The sequence below is a fragment of the Tursiops truncatus genome, chromosome 8, assembly GCF_011762595.2.
Source record: "Tursiops truncatus isolate mTurTru1 chromosome 8, mTurTru1.mat.Y, whole genome shotgun sequence".
Taxonomy (NCBI): domain Eukaryota; kingdom Metazoa; phylum Chordata; class Mammalia; order Artiodactyla; family Delphinidae; genus Tursiops; species Tursiops truncatus.
The window spans coordinates 62,087,275-62,107,847 of record NC_047041.1 but is presented as its reverse complement, the minus strand read 5'-3'; the positions used below and the strand labels follow the sequence as shown (position 1 = coordinate 62,107,847).

The window sequence follows — 20,573 nt, the reverse complement described above, 5'->3', positions numbered from 1 at the left end:
GGAAACAGAGTAAGAGCTAAGAGAGTGAGGACAAGAAAAGAAGTCCTGAGGCTGAGAGTTGGGGGAAAGCCAGAGACTTCAAGTATGTTCCCTCTTGGTTCTGAGTATCCTCTGTTTTTTATACATGGCTTCTCATTGGTCTTCAAGTTCTCATTATAGAGGTAGAGTATTCTTCCTATACTACAGGTAGGAAAACGGAGGCATTCAGACTTGCCCAGTCCCTTTAGCCCTTACTATTTCCTAGTCCTCTTCTGAGAAAGTTGGCTTGTGGGTGGTGTGTTTTTCTGGAGCAGGGCAGGCATCTTGCCATCAGTCAGGTTGAGTTCAGCTAGGCTGGAGAGCATGGGAAGGGTGAGAATGAGGTCAAGACGTAGGATTGGGAAAGGCTTCAGAAAGAAGTCAACATTTGAACTGGATATTTAAGAAAGAATGGTGGTGGAGGACTTGATGATGGAAGGAATTGGTTGAATAAAAGCTTGGAGGCATGAACACTCCTGGCATGTGTAGGAAATGGCAGTTAGTCTGCTGTGACTGGCAGAGGGAAGGCACTGGTGTGAGATAGGTCTGTGGCCTTGGAATCATCACCATGTGTACAGGACCCACCAGGTTCTTCTTGCCAAGGGTGAAAGAGGGCAGGGCTCTTTGTGGGGCAGGCCTCCGTTCTATGGACAGAGCGGGCTCCATCGTCCTGGCAGAGCTGGGTTAAGCCGCTCGCTGAGAGGCTGAGTTTCCAGACTGGCAGAAACAGCCATGTCTAGGTTTTTAAACTTGGAAGCAACCAGGATTCCTTTGGCCTCGAATTGCCTAACAAGCCCTCACCCCATTTTAGGCTTTCAGGAAACATTTAAACCCAACTTCAAACCTCCACAGAATCTGTACTGAACTGGAGAAGGACCATCTGGCAGGAAAAGGGATTGAAAATGGTTGAGGTTGAAAACCCAAACTTAAAGACCTCTTTGGGGAGGAGAGTTGGGAAAGAGGATGTGGGAGTGATAAGTGGACAGTCAGGAGATGGAAAGAGAGCTTAATTTTTTTCTGGTTGTTATTCAACAACAACAACAAAAATCATCTTTTTTGTGACTGGTTGAGACAGATTTCAGCCTCACAGGGACCTGTAAAAACCCCCAGCAATTCTTCTGATCTCCCAGCAAAACAAATCTTGGTTCCTCTCCACTTGACCAGGCTCATAATCCCCTCAACATTTTTGCTCAAAGGGCTTTCTGGACCTAGAGCCCCAGAGCTTGGGGCTGGAATGGAAAAGATCCAAGGTACCAGGTATGTAGAAGTGCCGACGGAGAAAAGGGGTCTGGAACTTTGGAGGGAATTAGGGGACAGACTTGAGAAAAACCTTCCTGGCTCCCTTTCTACAGCTTTTGATACCCACCCACCCAACCTCTGAGCCCACTTTCTCCCCTTTCCCTTGTGTAACCCCTTGATTTTAGGCACAGCAGAACCAAAGACAAGGTTGTGGGCAGATAACCAGTGAGAAATGAGTCAGGAAAGGAAGCGGGGAAAAGAGGGGTGGGGGAGGAGAAAGCCAGCGTGGAGGTGAAGGCAGGTTTCCCAGGAGCAGCCTTTCTTCATGGGTGTGTTGGATGAGAACTGTTACCGCAGGAGGACCCTGGAAGATAATAGGGGCATTTGTGAGGAAATTGAAACTCCTGAGGTAGACAGGATTGGCTGAGGGCTGGGAGGAAAAGGCCTGCTGGTGACAGTCCAACTGGGTGGCACCTACAGCTGGAAACCTCCCTTTCACTGGATTTATTGCAGCCGTGACTTCAGGGAGCGGAAGAGTGCACCTTAAAGGATATGGCCAGTGCTAGAATTTCTAGGGCCCTGTGTCTTCCTGGCCTTTGACTCCTTGGGGGCCCTCTTTTGCCATCAGTTAACGTTTATTTGCCTGTCTTTTATGTGCAGAAGTCTCTGCCAGGTACTGAGGATTGTTCAAAACATGGAGAAGAACTAGCTAGCACTGCCCTACAGCTTTCTCAGCCGCGTGGGGCAGAGCGGGCCAGGATGTCAGGGGACCTGTGGGATGGCTGAATTTCCTAGGAAGGCTGTGCAGGTGAGCCGCGACAGCAGAGCCTGAGCTGTCAGTCCAGGCAGAGCTATGAAAGGTAAATGAGGCGCCTCCCGCCTTGGCCCAGTCCAAGGACACCTGCAGGAGAGAAAGGGAGAATCAAACGCTCCCGCTTTCGAGAACTCTCGTTTGGGTACTTAAAAGGAACTCTCTCTAATGATGACCCTCCCTGAAACTTGCGGTGCCAGTGCTGGTTGCCGAGACTCTTGGAGGAAGAAATGAGAGACGTAGGCCCTCCTCTGGGGGAGCTGCCAGTCTGATCCTTTTCTGCTCGGCCTGCCGCAGGGCCTAGATGACCAAGGGCAGCAGGAGGGAGTCAGTGAGGGGGTGAGGACAGTCTGGTAGGTGTTCCCTGGGCAGGGTGAGTAGCAGGTTGACTCCAGGGCAGTCAGACCACAGCTGTACGGAGCCGGACTGGGCTGAAGCCAGGTTCTCGGGGCACACAGAGTTCCGTTCCCTTTCTCACCTTCTCCTTCCCTCTGGGCTGCTTCCTAAGCTATTACTTCCGCACCAGAGATTGCTTAAGAGATCAGTGGAATGTCGACGTGGGCAGAAATTCTCTCATGTGCTTTAGAGGTTTCCTTTGCCGGCGGCGGGTGGGGGGGGTGGCTCCTGACTTCTTACCTAGACCAGACAAGTAGGGTGCTGGGCAGTGTTTGTGTTTCCTCTCAGTGGCGACCTTATTAACCCCAGCAGAACGGGAGGCTTCCCTCCAAACACTTGCATCTGTTCTTCAGCGCTCTCAGGGCTCAAATGTCTCCTCCTCAGGGGCGAGGCATACTGTCACGTCCGAAATTAGGCCTGTGGAAAAGTACCATACAGACGTTTAGAAATATCACTTAACGAGGGGAAACAGTTTTTTGCTCTAGGATAGGAAGGTCCATTCTTAGAGGCTGGGCACCCCTCAGAAGGAGCTCCCTTCAGAGACTGACCTCTAAGGGATCCCTTCTCAGACCCGGGCAGAGCATCTGTGGATTGGGTGATGAGACTGGATGGTAGGGAGAGGGAGCACTGAGGGAGCTGGAGAGACAGCTGCAAGGTGCAGGCTGGCCTGAGTGACAGCAGGGAGCCTTCCAGAGGGTCTTTCCTCCAGTGGCAGCGAGGGCAGTAGATGGAGGGTTTCAAGCGGCCGGCATAGGCTCCTCCCTGCACTGCTCAAGCCCAGCCCTCCAGGAGGCTTTGTGTGGCTGCTCCCAGGGCAGTGCCCCCTACCCCTTCCTTGCCGGGACGTGGGACGCAGCACTCACCTGCTGACTGGGAGAGTCAGGCCACAGAGCTGAGCAAAGCTGGCCGCCTGTAGGCGTTGGGTGGGGAGGGACAGTGGTAAATCGGAGAGAGCTTGCTACATCTAACTGGACTGCCAACTGCTGCCATATAGAAATGCAGACGGTGATGGCAGGTTTTCTAATTTTTCAAGAGAAGCCAGAATCTGAATTTTTATTTGCATTTCATTTATACTCACCCAATGTTTAAAACGTTTGATAACCAATTCAACTTTTTTTAAAAAAATGAAGGGAAAACCAAATGGAACATATTTTTGCTCTTGCAAACCACCAGTTAATATCTTCGGGTATAAACTCTTTTTTCCCAGGAGTTTGGAAGTGAGGGGAAAGTGAGGAAAGCGGTTGTTAGCTACCAGGGGTGGGTGGCAGGAAGAGCTGTTCTGAGATACAAGAACTCAGAGTACAACAAAGACTGAGGGAACTGTTTAGAGCAGACATTGATAATGCTTTCACTGGATCCTGTGACATGCCTTCTCCTTTGTTGAGGGTCGGTGGGTCTGTGCAGGTGGAAGAAGCTGGGGGGGTGGGAGGAGGAAGAGGACCGAGTGTCCATCTTGTATTTGCTCACAGCTGGGCAGACTCTTGGGAGGATGGTCAGTAGTGACCCTTCATACCTTTACAAGTCCTCAGCACATTGTGGTACTCAAGTTTTCACACTTACAGGCGTGTAACACTAGCCTGAAGTGCTTCCTGAACATACAAATTCCTAGGCTCCGTTCAAGAGGGGGAGGTGGGACCTGGGATTCTGCATTTTTAACAAGCAGCCCCATCAATGTTAAGAAAAGTAAGTGGACAGTGGAGTCAGAGCTGAGTCCACTGTCCTGCCCTATTCCTTCACTAGGTGAGTGATCTTGGGCCAATCATTTAATCTCTCTCAATCTCAATTTCCTGATTGGAAAATTGGGCCTGTATTATCACTACGTCATGGGATGGTGAGAGCTGAAATGCAAGATGATTGGAGGCCATGCAGAGTGCTGACTCAGAGCCGCAAGGGCGCTGGTGCAGGCCACCTGGGCTCAAATTCCTGCCTTGCCACTTTCTAGCTGTGTGACTTGGGACAAGCGATTTAACTGCTCTGTACCTTGGTTTCCTTGGTAACGTGTAAATAATAATAGTACCCACTTCGTAGGGTTGTCACAAGGATTAAATGATTTAATCCTTTAAAATGCTTATAACTTTAGCTATTATAATTTTATAAAGAATCTAGCAGCACCTTTGATAATAAATGTGCCTTTGCTTTTTTTCTTAAGTCCTCTTTACCATGGGTAACAAACAGGTGAAGGCTTACTTTCAAATGTCACCTCTCTATAAGGCCTTCATAGAGTCCACTTTTTCCTTCACTTTTCTCCCTTTACAGTTAGCTTTTCCAGGGCAGGGACTGTATCTGTCCATTTTCATATCCTAGTACCTTGCACAGTGCCTAGCGTAGAGTAAATGGATTGGATGGCAGTGCCGGGGAGTCTGAAAAATGAATCTAGCTTGGGAATGGAGAGGGTGCCTTCCAAATACGTAGAGAAGCATGATCTGGAAGAAAAATGGTTTATTAAGCTTCAGTGTGCCAGAATAAGAATCACGTGAGGTAGGTCATGTCATTATTATTGCTCTTATAGAGAGAATGTTGAGTCCTCGAAACCCACGTGTACGATGACCCTTGGCCAGCAGTTGCTAGAGGCAGGGTTGGGCTGACTCCAGGCTGGGTGTCCTTCTCACTGCACCTTGAGAACCTGGGACTGTGGTCTCTGTCTCGATGCAGAGTTTGTAGAGAAGTTCTAGTGGTACCTTATTCTGTTCCTTTCTCTGGGTTGTAACTCTTCAGATAGTTGCCTGTAATTTGTCAGAGCTGGGGTTTTGAGCAATTCGTGATCGGTGGTAGATGCTAATTGAACAATTTCATTTTCCAAACATGTAGTTTTTGCCGTTGATGGGCCTGGGAGCTAGCAAAACACCTCTCATCCTCTTGGCTTCTCTGCTCTATTCCGGGTGGGTGTTTCTTTTCCTTGGGAGTGTCTCTCTCTTTGCAGCCAGACTAGCCAAGCAATCAAGCTGAAAGCACAGATGGGAGCCTGGGGCGGCGCTTAGGGCCTTGGGAGAAGCAGTGTTCCCCAGGAAGCCTGCCATGCGGAGTGCTCAAGTCTGCGCTTCAGGTGTAAAGGGTTAGCCTGGTCCTTAGTTCCTCAGGCCGCTGGATTATTCCCTGAACCTGGTAGACCTGGCTAGAGAGAGCAGGTGGGAGGGAGCACAGCAAGTAAGCATCTCTGACTTAGTAGGCTCTCCTGGGGTTCTCAGCAGTGCCTGCCCAAGATGCCTCAACTCCTGGGCCACTGCTGAGAATAGCAGCTGTGTTCTTGCAGAAGTGTGACGAAGGGCTAATGCCGTGGGCCTGGTAGTTTTGACCCACTCCTCTCTTGGTTGCATCTTCACAGGATTTTTCTTCTTGGCCTAAGCAAAAATCACAGCTATCTACATTCTTCCTTCTGACTAAGTTGGCTCTGTGTTCTCATATTCAAGTATATGATTGCATTTCAGAGCATTTTAGATCAGAAATTCAGGGAAGGAAAGAATATATTTTTCATCATGTTCTTTTAATATATTTCAGTTTCTGGTCTTTCCACAAATCTTCTCTCCTTTCCCTGAGGGCCTGCCCCGGAGCTGGTAGAGCATGTCCAGTGTTGTTATGATGGGTTCTGATGATTATTGTGACCGTTGTTACCATGGGCACAGTTGAAAGCTGATGCTTAGCAAGTTGATTCCTTGTAGCACTGTGCTCCCTAAGGACCCTGAGAACTGGTCTGGGAAAGCTTCCAGAGGCTGCCTCTCCTTTCCCTTCTTTCTGTTTAACACACACAGCCATACGCCAAGCACTTAACTTGGCCCTTGGCTGGTGCAGGTAAAGAATATCTCACCAGAGCCGGTGTGCACAGGTGCTCTGGTGGCAGGATTGACTCCCCTTCTTCCTTCTCCTCATACTAACATTATGCTATATACTTAAGTTTATAAAGATTTTTTCCTCAATAGGTAGGGAAGGCTTTTCTTTGTTTTTGTTTTAAATTTATTTATTGTATTTTTGGCTGCATTGGGTCTTTGCGTGCTGCGAGCGGGAGCTACTCCTCGTTGAGGTGCGCGGGCTTCTCACTGCGGTGGCTTCTCGTTGTGGAGCACAGGCTGTAGGTGCGTGGGCTTCCTTAGTTGCAGCACACTGGCTCAGTAGTTGTGGCTCACGGGCTCTAGAGCGCAGACTCAGTAGTTGTGGCGCACGGGCTTAGTTGCTCCGCGGCATGTGGGATCTTCCTGGACCAGGGCTCGAACCCGTGTCCCCTGCATTGGCAGGCGGATTCTCAACACTGCGCCACCAGGGAAGCCCGGGAAGGCTTTTCATGAAGGATAAAAATGAGGCTCAGGGTTTGTTTTCTTTCTCTAAAAGCATCGTGGGGGATGTTTCATTGCTATCACCATTGCTAGCACCTACGGGCTTCTTCCTCCCTTCCAGCTCCCGCTTCACTCACCACTACCATCACCAAAACGACAACCTTGAGAGATTGTATAAAGGTAAGGAAATTAGAGAGAGTGCATTTCATGTTGAAATTAGGAAAGAATTATAAATGATATCAAGAATTAGGGTCTGGCTTATTTTTTATCATCGAAACCAATCACTTATTTGCACCAAGATAATAAGTAAGATGGCCTCCAGGATTAAGGTCATTAGTGGCCATAAATAAATATGTTTAACTTCCACATCCAAACACACTTCATTTTGGTCAGGGTGATGAGAATGCCAATCAGAGTGAGAGAACTATTGTTCCTGAACTGTTCAGCGTCTGTGAAGGTGCTGTTGGCCCAGAACAGAGTCCACATTCACATTAGAGATACTGTGAATTACTGTTGTCTCTCACATCTATTCTCCAAGGGACTTAAAATTTTTTTTAAGTTTTTTTTAACATCTAAATTGAGATATAATTCACATACCATAAAATTCACTTGTGTTATGTGTACAATTCATTTTTAAAATATATTCACAGTTATGCAACCATCACCACTGTTTATCTAATTTCAGAACTTTTTTTCACTCCCCCAAAAGAAAACCCATACTCATTGCAGCCACTCCCCATTCTCCTACCCTCAACTCAACCCTAAGCAGCCATTAATTTATTTTCTGTCTCTGCAGATTTGCCTATTCTGTACATTTCATAAAAATGGCATGAGAGTTCATGCATGTTGTGGAATGTCTCCTTTTTATGTCTGAATAATATTCCATTTTATGGATATACGACACTTTGTTAATGCATTCGTCCACTGATGGACATTTGAGTTGTTTCCACTTTCTGGCTATTATGAACATTGGTATGAGTATTTGTGTGGACATGTTTTCATGTCTCTTGGCTGTATACCCAGGGGTGAATCATGCTGGGTCTTATGGTAACTCTATGTATCCCTTTTTGAGGAACTGCCAAAGTATTTTCCAAAGTGGCTGCACAATTTTACATTTCCACCAGCAGTGAATGAAGGTTTTCGTTTCTCCACAGTCTCACTAGCACTTGTTTTTATCTTTTTGACTGGAGTCATCCTGGTGGTGTGAAGTAATACCTCACTGTGGTTTTGATTTGTATTTCCCTAATGACTAGTGATGTTGAACATTGTTTCATGTGCTTCTTAGCCAACTTTATATCTTTGGAGAAATGTCTGTTTAAATTCTTTGTCTACTTTTTTTTAACATCTTTATTGGAGTATCATTGCTTTACAATGGTGTGTTCTGTTTGTCTACTTTTAAATTAGATTATGTCTTTTTATTATTGAGTTGGAAGAGTTCTTTATGTATTCTAGATACAAGTTGCTTAGCAGATATATATGATTTGCAAATAATTCTCCCATTCTGTGGGAGTCTTTTTACTTTCTTGTGGTATTTTTTACAGCACAAAAGTTTTTTATTTAGTATAATACAGTTTATATCTTTTTTCTTTTGTTGCTTGTGTCATATCTAAGAAACTGTTGCCTAATCCAGTGTTACAAAGCTTTACCTCTATGTTGTATTCCAGGCTTCGCTTTTGTCATTTGAACTCTTAAATTTAGGTCTATAATCCATTTTTACTTTTTTTTGTATAGTATAAGGATAAGGGTCCTGCTTTATTCTTTTGTATATGAATGTCCAGTTGTCTGAAAAGACTATTCTGGGCTTTCCTGGTGGCTCAGTGGTTGAGAGTCCGCCTGCCAATGCAGGGGACACGGGTTCGTGCCCCGGTCTGGGAAGATCCCACATGCCGCGGAGTGGCTGGGCCCGTGAGCCATGGCCGTTGAGCCTGCGTGTCCGAAGCCTGTGCTCCGCAATGGGAGAGGCCACAACAGTGAGAGGCCCACATACCACAAAAAAAAAAAACCAGACTCTTCTTTCCCTCTTGAATTGTCTTAGCATCCTTGTTGAAAATCAATTAACCGTAAATGTATGGGTTTATTTCTCAACTCTCAATTCTATTCTGTTGATTTCTATTTCTGTTCTTACATCTGTGCACACTGTCTTGATTACCATGGCTTTGTAGTATGCTTTGAAATTGGTGAGTGCGAGTCCTCCAACTTTATTCTTCTTTTTCAAGATGGTTTTGACTGCTCTGGGTCCCTTGCACTGCCACAAAATTTTAGGATCAGCTTGTCAATTTCTGCAGTTGATGAGTATTCTGTTCAGTCTGTAGATCAATTCGGGGAATCTTGCCATCTTAACAACTTGGAGTTCTCCGATCATGAACCTGGGATGCCTTTCTATTTATTTATATCTTCTTTAATTTCTTTCCGTGATGTTTTGTAGTTTGTAGTGCATACGTCTTGCACTTCTTTTGTTAAGTTTATTCCTAAGTATTTTATTCTTTTTGCTGCTATTATTAATGGAATTTTTAAAATTTCATTTTCAGATTGTTCATTGCTGGTATGTAGAAAGAAAATTGATTTTTTAAATATTACTTTGTATCCTGCAAACTTGCTTGACTTTATACGTTAGTTTAAGAGTGTTTTAGTGGAATTGTTATGATTTTCTACATGGAGGATAATACCATCTGCAAATAGGAGACAATTTCCAGTCTGGATGTACCCTTAAGTTTTAACATTTTTCTTCCTTTTATTATTTTAGCATAAAATAATGTTACTATATTAGCTAACTGTATATGGTACATGTACAGACATTTTTCACTTTGTAAATACTTAAATACCTTAAAGTATATTAATTTTATCATATTTTAATGTTAAAAATATGATAACTCATAACTGTGGTTTCTGGCTCAGATGTCACTTTATCAGGATGTTCTTCCCTGAACATCCTATTTTAAAAAACAAATCTTCTTCACTTTCCCTCTACCTTGCTTCATGTTTTCTTCCTACCACTTATCACTATACATATTATACACAAATGTACACTTATGTATCACACACATGACTTGTGCCTGCTTATTGTCTGTTTCCCTCCATAAGGATGTAAGCTTCATGAGAGCAGAGACTTTGTTTCATTCTTTGCTGGATGGCAGTGCCTAGGACATGGGTGCTCACTCAGTAAATATTTGTCAATGATTAATTGTTTAGAACAAGATTAACTATTTTAAGAAAAGTAAGTCAGTTTCAAGTTGATTAAAGAAAAACATTGAATAAATGATTGTTCAGGAGGTAAGCAAATATGGTAAAATTCATAAAGGCTGTATGGCATGCCAGAAGTTTGGGAAACTCTAACTTAAGAAATGAGACGAAGCAGGATGGAAATGGAGTTTTTAAAATCATTTTCTGTGAAGTGATAAGTTATCTGTTAGCTCACAGACTCTTCCCCAACCCAGATCAGGGATCCCTTGAGGCTCTTAATCTGTAACACATGAAATTAAATATATGTGGGAAAGTGGTTCCTGCTAACCACCACAGAAACCCTGTTGGCAGTTTTGGAGGTCATCTGGAAATGTTTGAGGTGCTTTTCGCTGCCCATGGAAACTTGGCTTATAGGTCTTGTCTTCTTTGCAGGGCTCTGTGTTTGCAGAGAGCAGAAATGACCATGACTGCCAACAAGAATTCCAGTATCACCCACGGAGCTGGAGGCACTAAGGCCCCTCGAGGGACCCTGAGCAGGTGAGTCGGGGAGCACTGCTAAGGGAATGGGGCTCACTGGAAGGTAACATCAAAGGACACCTAGTGACCTGTGTCCTGGATAGGATTCCTGCCAAATGTCAATGATTATCATGATGATTCTGACAGTCATAGAGGTGCACAATCTGGGCCAAACTTTAACTGCTTACCAAATAGTGAGATCTCAGGGCATTTTCTTATGCCCTCTAACATTTTGGTTACTCATCTGTAAAATAATAATAGTACTTATCTCACAGAGTTTCTGTGAGGATTAAATGAGATAATATATGTCAGTGCTTAGCATAGTGCCTGGCAAAAAGCCACTCAGTAAATGTTAGCTTCCTCCCGGTGGTGGGGTAGAAGCTTCCAGAGCTGGCAGATAGCTGTACAACCCTCACCAGGGCTTCTCAGGTCTTGGCCAAGGCTGGATGCTGATGTCCTAGAAGAACCTCTTTTATTAAAGCCATGTACCCTTCATAGCCCCTCCTGCTGAATCTCAGTTGGGCGGATTTGGCCTTTGGAACCTCAGCCGCTAGAATGGATAGTGATGAGAAGGATGCTCATCTTACCCTGGGATCGGGCTAGTTCCTTCCTGGAGGTCTGGGCTGTGCGTTACCAGGCTGAGTCCAGTGGAGTGTGGCACACAGTCACGTCTGGCCAGAGGTAGTGGTAGATGTTTGGTTCACTCAGAGCTAATATCCAGGTATGGTTGATAGAATGGGGCATAGGATGTGGCCCCTGGGGAGTGACTGGCGTGAATGAGGCAAGAGGAATTCTGTACACCATATGTGCAGTTTGGTCCCAGTGGAAATGGTCTGGATTGACTGTGCCAACCGAACAGAAATTGGTAGATTATGACTTGTTAGAGCTTGGGGCTTAGACAAACAAATTGAATATCTACTCTGTGGCAGCAAGACCAGTGAGAACACCCCCTGCGCACGCACCTCGTCTAACCTGGACTAGAGTTGCTTGCATACTTGCTTCCCTGAACTGGGTGAGGCTGAGGATGGCAGGCACCAACAAACTCTTGGGTAAAGCAGATAGAAAAACTGACCTATCCCAGGGTGTGTCGGTGGCCAAGGCAGAAACAGGTCTAGATCTCAGAGTCTTTGTCTCCCATTATCTACTTTTCAGGAACCATTTTGCTGGGCTCCCCCCTCCCCCCCGAGTCTGGTGGCATTTCTTACTCTGCAGTCTGCCTCTGAGTTGGCAGATAGAGACTGGGAATTAAGGTTCCCAACTTTTTTTATATGAGACTGTATGGGTGAAATAAGCATTGTGTGTGATTTTACCATTTTATTCTTAAATTAAAAGAAATAGTATATTTAGAACCTGAATTAGAAATTACTGTACCCAGCAGCCCTCAGCTCCTTCAAGTATTCTTTTTTCTTCTAATTTCCGCTTTGTGGGGACCGGGATGGGAGATGCAGTGTTTACATAAAGTCACAAAGCAGAATCAGAACTGCTGACAGGCACCCTAGTTTCTATTTGGAGTATATACCTACATGTTTTAAACATTTTTAGAAATTGCTCTTCCTTTAGCTTCCCAGCCTGCTTGCCATCATAACATGACGGATGGTATTTGTAAATATCTGAGCCTCTGATGTGCCTAAAAAAAGGCATTTTTCCCTGCCAAGTCTTCACTTCCCTTCCTTCCTGCCACCTTTCCGCTTCCCTCCCTCCTCTCCTGGGCTTTTGGCATGGAGTCACAGGCCTCTGGCTAGCTACAGTCTTCTCTCAGAGGCTACTGCTGGACTGTAGTTGTTATTATTTCAAAATTGTCATCTGGTGGTTTCTCTGGCTGCTTTCACCCCCAGCCAAATCTGGGACTGTTCTTAGGAAGTTGTCAGTGAACTCTGAGGGCTCTCCTCCGAGGTGCTGGGCTCTTTGGTGGACAGAGAAACTACCAGATGACAATTTTGAAAAACAAAAAGGGGAAAAGGGGGGGGATGATCCATTCTCTTTTTTCAAGGCTTTTACAGTTTGGATTGATGACCTTGGCACTCAGATTTCTTAGTCTGACCTTTCGATAGACATTTGCCTGTGACCTGGGGCCCTTTAATCATTGCCAGCCCAGGAGTTCCAGTGAGAAAAGACTCCCAGGTATGACCGGAACTTTGGTTGGGAAGTGCAGGGGTGCTAGGACCTTGGAAAGCTGGGCCTTTGAACCCTGGCTGCTTTGGGGACCTCCACATCATCCACATGGAGGCAGAGGAAGCTGATGATACTGAGAGGCATTTGTATCTAGCTTTGGGGGCAGGGGTACTTTGGGGCATGGAAAACTGGTGGGGACGGGCAAATGGGACCCTGTGGAACTGCCAAGATATGTATTTGCAAGGCCATATCCTTAATTTGAATAAGACTTCACCTGGTGCCACCACTAAGCTAGTTTGGGGTAAAGATCCTAGATTCCATTCCATTATTAGGTTCTTAGGAGTGTTTTGCTAGTTTATTCTCTTCCTTTTCCTTTATAGCCCATTCTTGATTTGGCAGGATATGCAGGAGGAGGAAACGTGAACCTCTCGTTTTACCACCAAAGTTTTGTTCTTTGCTATATTTTGGTCTCCTGGAGCAGGCTTCCCTTTCTCTCTGTTAGTGAGGACAAAGGGTCACGTTGCTTCACCCTTAGCTGCTTCACCTCCCCACAGGCTGTTCCCACTCCAGCTCGTTAGATTTGGCTGCATCCATTTCTGGGGGTGGGAGGTGAGATTCTCAAAGCTCCTCTGAATTCCAGAGGTCAGGCTTTATGATGTTGGTGTTGATGACCTGGGTGGGACCAGAAGCAGCTTAGTGACTTGCTTGCTAAGAAATGGTCATGCTGGGCTTCCTTGGTGGCACAGTGGTTAAGAATCCACCTGCCAATGCAGGGGACACGGGTTCGATTCCTGATCTGGGAAGATCCCACATGCCGCAAAGCAACTGAGCCCGTGCGCCACAATTCCTGAGCCTGTGCTCTAGAGCCCGCGAGCCACAACTACGGAAGCCCGCATGCCACAACTACTGAAGCCCGTGCACCTAGAGCCCGTGCTCCGCTACAAGAGAAGCCACCGCAATGAGAAGCCCGCACACTTCAACCAAGAGTAGCCCCCGCTCACCGCAACTAGAGAAAGCCTGCATGCAGCAACGAAAAACCCAACGCAGCCAAAAAAAAAAAGAAATGGTCATGCTAATGGTTGCTAAGAAAGTGTTATGTTGAGAGCTAGTTCGGCCATCTAGATGGGGTAAACTTTGCCACTTGTTGCTCTCAGGAGATTTCACTTGTACTGTGAGACTTGGCAGGCAGCAGGGGCTGTTCTCAGAAGACTTGTCATGTCTGCTTATTTCCTCAACAGCTTCTTCACTGTGAAACTCCAGCATCTGGATCATTGTGACTTGCAAATATAGGCTGTCTGTATTGTGTTTTGGAAACCTTACCTCTGGATGTATGTGTGGGAAACTTGGGTGCCTGTAAAAGTGTAGACTTCTTGGGGTCAAGGACTTTGACTGCTTTCTGTTTCCTCTGAGCCTGGAACTGTGCCTGGTACCTAGAAGACTAACTGTTGGTTGACCAGTTGTTTAGATGGCTGGGAGATCAGCCTCTTAGAGCATAGGCTACTTGTACTATTTGACTCTTTATAGTATCTTCCATGATAGGTCTTGTTAACTTTGGATTCCCTTTCCATTCAGTCCATAGACTCTGAGAAAGGCAGAGCTGAAGAGGAACCTTGGAGCTCATTTGGTCTCACCCACTTGTTTGACAGTTTGGCTAACAGACACAGAGAAGAGGAGGTACTCCCCAAGGATACAAAGCTAATGGGGGGAAGAACGCAAGCGTAGCTCTCCTGTTCCTTCTGTTATTTTATTGTACCTCTACATTCACCTCCCTATAAACATGACTGGGATTTCCCTGCTCAAAAACTACTGTCATCTATGATACAGTCAAACTTGGCTTGCTTTGTAAGGCTTCCATAAAAAACCCTGGTTTTTCTTTCTGTCTTAATCTTGCACTGCTCTCTAATGCAAACCTTACATTTCTGCCAGTCTGGATGCAGATGTTACTTCCCTCCCAGTCCTTTTCTTGACCACTCAGCTAGGAAGGATTCCCCTCCCCTCTCTGTATTCACTCTTAGAGCCCTTGGTTTAGAGCCTCCACATGGCACTTGTAGTACCTCAGAAGGTGGATAAGTGGATTTTTCCCTGTGAGATTGCTATGGGACACTGGTTGTTAAGAGTCTTAGAGGCCTTATTATTTACAGAGGATCTTCAGGGCTCACCCTTAAGGTCCTTAGAAGGCCTTTTGTCTGTCTGTGTGTACGAGTCTGTGAGGCAGTACTTTAAATCTTCCTTAGGTCTTGGCAAAGGATCTTTCAGTCCCACTCTAGATTTTTTTAAAAAGATTTATTGAGGGATAATTAAAGTACCATAAATGCAATTTAAAGTTTTCAGTTTGAAACTAACACACCATTGTGAAGCAGTTATACTCCAATAAAGATGTTAAAACAAAACAAAACAAAAAACCAAAAGAATAAAGTTTTCAATTTGATGAGTTCATATACACACATACACACACCCACGGAGTGTAACTGTCACCACAATCTGGAAACCGTTTTTTTTGTTTTGTTTTGTTTTGTTTTGTTTTCGGTACGCAGGCCTCTCACTGTTGCGACTTCTCCCGTTGCGGAGCACACGCTCCGGACACGCAGGCTCAGCAGCCATGGCTCACGGGCCCAGCCGCTCCGCGGCATGTGGGATCTTCCCGGACCGGGGCACAAACCCGTGTCCCCTGCATCGGTAGGCGGACTCTCAACCACTGCGCCACCAGGGAAGCCCTGGAAACCATTTTTTAATTTGAGAATTTTTTCTTGTCTAGAGAGACAGAGACTGAAACAAGTTTTATTTTCTAACTCAGAAAGCCCTTTCTCGTTTATGTTTCCTTTAAATTTTGTTTGAAAACGGTTCCCTGTTTGGCTCATCTCTTTTTCCTTTCACTAGAGACAGCGAGGAGTCAGAGGGCACCTTTGGCACTCTGCCTGGAAATGTCTTTGGCTAGTTCATCTAATATATTAGATATACTTCCTATTTTCCATGTTACCACAGGTGACAGAGTTGCCAAACTTTTCAACATTATGAGGGTCCCCTTTCCTCTAGCTTCTAACGTTTTCCTTATTTTTGCCTTAAGCACCCCCAACAACCATCACCCAGTCCCACGGTCAATGTTTTAGGACTTTGTGTCAATAGCATTCCACTTCTAGGTACCCAAATCTGTGTCAGGTATCTACCATTATAAAACTATCCCAAATTTTATAGTGTGAAACAACCATTTGATTCTGCTCACAGACTCTGTAGTTTAGGATTTCAGACAGAGACCACAGGGATGGCTGCTCCCTGCTCATGATGTCTGGGACCTCAGCTGGAAAGACTTCAAGGCTTAGGGTGACTCAGTGGCTAGGGGCTTGTGTTTCCTGGAGGCGTCTTACCTCACCTGTCTGGGGGTTGATGCTGGCTGTTGCTGGGACCCCAGCTGAGACTGTCCGTCAGAACACCTACCCTCTCCACATGCCCTGGGCTCTCTCACAGCCTGAGAGACAGGAAGTAGAAGCTGTTGGTTTCCTGAGGCCTGGGCCTGAAAAGTAGCACAGATTCATCTCTACCATATTCTATTGGTCAAGCAATCACAGAGCCCAGATTCAAGAGAAGTGGTCATGTTGGCAGCAGGCATGTCAAAGAGTTTGGGGACCATGTTTTGAAACCATCACAAATGTCTTTAGCATGGTTTCCTGCAGCTACCTTTCTCTCCCTCTTGGCTTTGCGTAGCGCCTGGTTCTGCTTTATACAGCAGTTCCATTTTTGCTGGACCTAGGGCATTGGGGACGTTCCCATAAGGCGTCATTTTTTTACCTGTCTCAGAGAAGGCGTCTGTCTTATAAATGCTCTCTTTATGTTCATTGCCATTACTTCCTAGAGGACTTGGGGTTCCTTCCCAGAGAAGAGCTCACCAATTCTCCTTGTGCTTCCCTAGAAATCAGCTAGATGACAGGCAGGTAGATGTGCTTTCTGGAGGTGACAAGGTGACTCAGTTTCTGCTCTGACCCTAGCTACTGTTCTACTTACCCTGACAAGCTGTGATTGACTTTGAGTCTCTGTAGGTAGTGGTCCAGATGTAGCCCCACTTGGAGGATGAGGCTGTCCTGGACCCTACTGAGGGCTTCCAGCCATTTGGGAGCAAGATGGTCAAGTTGTGAGTGTCACCCTCTTTTTGACTTTTTGACTTTTGTCCCAGAGTGGGGTGTCCGTTACTGAACTGAGCCCCTGCTCTGGCCTGGGGAACAAACTTCTGGACTTGCTGATAGGACTCAGGCAGACTTCCTCCCTTTTCTCCTTCTGGATGCCTCAGAATATGGCCTTGGGGGAGTGCAGTGAGCATGCCATCTCCAGACTTGGGGCGGTCACATAGTGATGGGAGGATGCTGCTGCCCACTGAGCCACCAGGACCTGCTTTAGTTGAGCAGCCCTGGGATGGTGGTTGGCCAACTCCCAGGCAGTTTCATTTGGAAGCAGGTTAGACACCGACTCAGTAGGGACTAGGCATGTTGGAAGCTGGGCCCTGTGTAACCTTAATCTGTGGACAGGCTCACTTCATGGAGCCCACAGCCCATCTTGGTGCCTCTGGGGCTGTTTCCTGGACTCCCAGGAGCCTTCTCCAACTGGCCCCAATTTGGTTTGCTTCCTGATACTGACACTTCAGGAGCTCTGTGGCCAGAGCATGCTGAGCTCAGAACTGTCGTGTCATCAAGGACTAAAGACAGCCTTCCCTCCCAAAAGGTCCCTAGGTGACCTTGACAATATATGGGGTGTCCCTTGGCATGCATGCTTCCTGCTGTGTTACTGGAGGATGGCCCAGGTCACTAACCCAAGGGTTAGGTTGTATTCTTGTGAAACAGTACGGGAGGGAAGGGCACGTATTTTGCACTTTAACTCTCACTTTCTGTCTGTACATGCGCACGGGCATGAGCACACACACGTTGCCCTCTCTTTAAGTTTGTTTCTCATTCTACCTTAGTTCATGGCCTTTCTGTCCTACTCACTTGTCTTATACGTTTGTCTGTGTGTGTGCATGTGCATGTGTGTGTGTGTGTGTGCTTATGCTCCTCTGTTAAATTTCCTTTGCATTCTCCCCCGCCCCCTTTCTCTCTTTCTCCTTCTATCTGTTTATCTTACTCCCTCTCTTGTAAATGTTGGATTTGGCCAGTCATGTGCTGCAGCGTTGGCATCCACGCCTTTGCTGAGGAGCAGAGCTGGCTGCCTGCTGACAAGGTGGTGGCACAAGGGCCCAGTTTCACAGTGTCTGCCTCCCCAGGGGCAAGCTCTGAGATTTTAGAATAAAGAGCAGTAAAGAGGTGATAAGAGCAGCATATTAAGTGTCTTAGCTGCTGTGTATTTACTTTTCTTTTATATTTCTCCTGTCTTCACGGAACTTTTAACGGTGTTCAAACATTTTTAAAATTTACATCATTTTAGTCACACAGCTAGTATGTGAGGATACTCAGAGCAAGTGTTTTCCTCCTGTTTTGTAGATAAAGAACCTGAGGGAACTTCCCTGGCGGTCCAGTCGTTAAGACTCCATGTTTCCAAGGCAGGGGGCACGGGTTTGATCCCTGGTCGGGGAACTAAGATCCCACAAGCCACGTGGTGTGGTAAAAAATAAATGCATACATACATACATATGTACATACATACGTACATACATGTATTTAACCATTCTTTAAAAAAAAAAAAAAAAAAAGAACCTGAGGCTCAGAGAATTCAGGTGACTTTGCTTATGAACCCATCCAGGAAGTGATGGAACCAGGACCAGAGCAGAACCCAGGTCTCTAGACTCTTGGTCTAGGGTACGATTTTTGCCTTATGGGAGAGGGCTTTAGGGACTGACAGCCATGCTGGGCTGCACTAAGTGCTTTATGTACCTTTCTGTGTTGTTCTTCAGGTCATATGGCACAAAGAGAGAGGCAGTGAAGTCTGTAAACAGTGCCCTGAGGAGTAATAAGGAGACCTAGGTTTTAATCATTTATTTTTGTATTCATTCATTTAGTCACTCAGCACAAATGCATTAATTCCTACTAAATTCTAGATGCAGTACAAAGAGCAGGTTATATCAAGATTAATAAGACCCTGTCACCACCTTCAAGTACTTCACTCATAGTCTAGTAAGGGAGGCAGGTGAGGAAAAATATAGTCCAGTAAAGTGTTACAAGTACCGTAGTAGACATTTTTCCAGGCACAGTGGAGGCATCAAAAATCAGACATCTCCACCTGGGTGAGGGGGTAGGGTGAAGAGAGATCCCATAGAGGAGTTACAGAGACATGTAAGTGGACACAAGGCAGCACTGCAGGCAAAGGGAATATTGAATGCATGAAGGCCTAAAGTTGTGAAAAGCAAGGAGTTTGATGTGACTAAGAGTGGGATGCAGATTTGTTTGGAGGAAAAGACAGTATGAAATGATAAAGGAAAAATAGGGACCACATCATGGGGGCCTTGTGATCCATTCCAATGAATTTGCATTTCATTCTGTATATAGTGGGGAGTTTGAAGCATGATGAGTTTTGTATTTTTGAAAGATGTCAGGAGACGAGAGGATGGACTTGGAACTGGGTTAAGACGGAAGACAGAGAGAGAAGTTGAGAGCTTGTGTGAATGGTCCCGGTAGATAAGATCTGAATCAAGGCAGCAGCAGTAGCAGTGGGAATGGCACAGGAGGGACAGATCTGAGAGATATGAAGGACGTAGAATTGATAGGACTTAGGCATTGAGTAGATCATTGAGGTTGGGGAGGAAGCTGGATCCAGATGCTTGAAGGACAGGAAGAAAGAACATCTCTGGATCTTTTCTTCCCTCTGTGGAATGAATTGGAAATATATGCAGGAGTCAAAGCCATGGTGAAGGAAGCATAAAGCAACATAGGAATGAGATCGTGTGAGAAAACGCTCAGCCTGGGTACATGGGAATGAGAGCAAATGGGGTTCTTCAGTCTAAGGCGCCCCTTGTAGATGGGCATTGGGTCCCCAGCCCTTCACTGCCTGCTCACTTTGCTCACTGCCTGCACTTATACTCTTGTCCTGCATTAACGGCTTTTTCCCTCTCTACTGGATTATTCCAGTCATCATTTAAGCATGCTCTAATAACTCAGCTCAAACCCACCAACAAAACGCTCTGTACCCCACGTTCCCCTCGAACTGCCACCTCGTTGCCTTGTTCCTCCTTTAGGGAAACCCTTTGAAAGAGCTGTCTGAGCTCTTTATCTCCACTTTCTCTCTTCCATTTCTTGAATTCCTTCCAGTCAGCCTTCCCTCCCTACCTTGCCAGCAGAACCTCTCTTCTCAAGGTCACAGTGACTACCTAAATCTAGGGATCACTCTGCAGTCTTCCCCTTGCTCAGTTGTTAGCAGATCTGGCTCAGCTGATCACTCCCTATTTCTCGAAGGTCTCAGGATATCCCTCCTCGTGGTTTCCTTCCTTCCTCACTACGTGCTCTTCCAGTCAGTTTCCTTTGCTAGTTGTTCCTCCTCTACATAAGCCGGAAATGCTGGAGTGCCCCAGGGTTCAACCCTTGGACTTCTCTAGATAGGCTGACTCCCTTGATGGTTCATCTAGCCATATAGTTTTACATAGTATCTATATACTACTGATGAATCCGAAATGGAAAGCTGTAACCTTGACTCCTTTCTACCAGGTGCTCAGGCCAGAAACTGTGATTCATCCTTGACTTCCCTTTGTCTCTCATACCTCTCATCCGCTTCGTCTGCAACTCTGATTGGCACAAGCCTCAAGATAGATGTTGATAGACCTGCCGTTCTAATCCAAGCAGTTGTAACCTCTTGCCTGGATTGTTACAGTAGCCTTTAAGTAATCTCCTTGTGGCCACCCCTGCATTCATGCACACTTCATTCTCTCATATGGAGTCAGAGCATGTCATTCTTCTGCTCGTATCCCTTCAAGAGCTTCCTTTCTCTCTCAGAGTAAAAGCCCAAGCCTCGTTGTCGGTCCATGGGATTCTCTGGTGCTTCTGACTGATCTCCAGCCCACTCCTCCTCTTCTTACTCCACGCTGGCCACGCTGGCCCCTTTGTTGCCCCCAGAGTACAGTAAGTTTGCAG

The 20,573-nt window shown here is 45.9% G+C and overlaps 1 protein-coding gene across 18 annotated transcripts in view; it reads left to right on the top strand.

Moving 5' to 3' along the window:
* Positions 1–20,573, top strand: part of DENND2B (DENN domain containing 2B) — a 176,018-nt gene that overhangs the window by 112,311 nt on the left and 43,134 nt on the right. For 16 of the 18 annotated variants that reach the window (XM_073808580.1, XM_073808585.1, XM_073808577.1 and 13 more), the window contains one exon: positions 10,342–10,446. In XM_073808580.1, coding sequence (XP_073664681.1) covers positions 10,367–10,446 — 80 coding nt within the window. In that variant the 5' untranslated portion in view covers positions 10,342–10,366. Of the gene's footprint in view, positions 1–6,850; positions 6,910–10,341; positions 10,447–14,193; positions 14,212–20,573 lie in introns of those variants that run through there. The other 2 variants (XM_073808583.1, XM_073808587.1) reach the window with 2 other exon arrangements.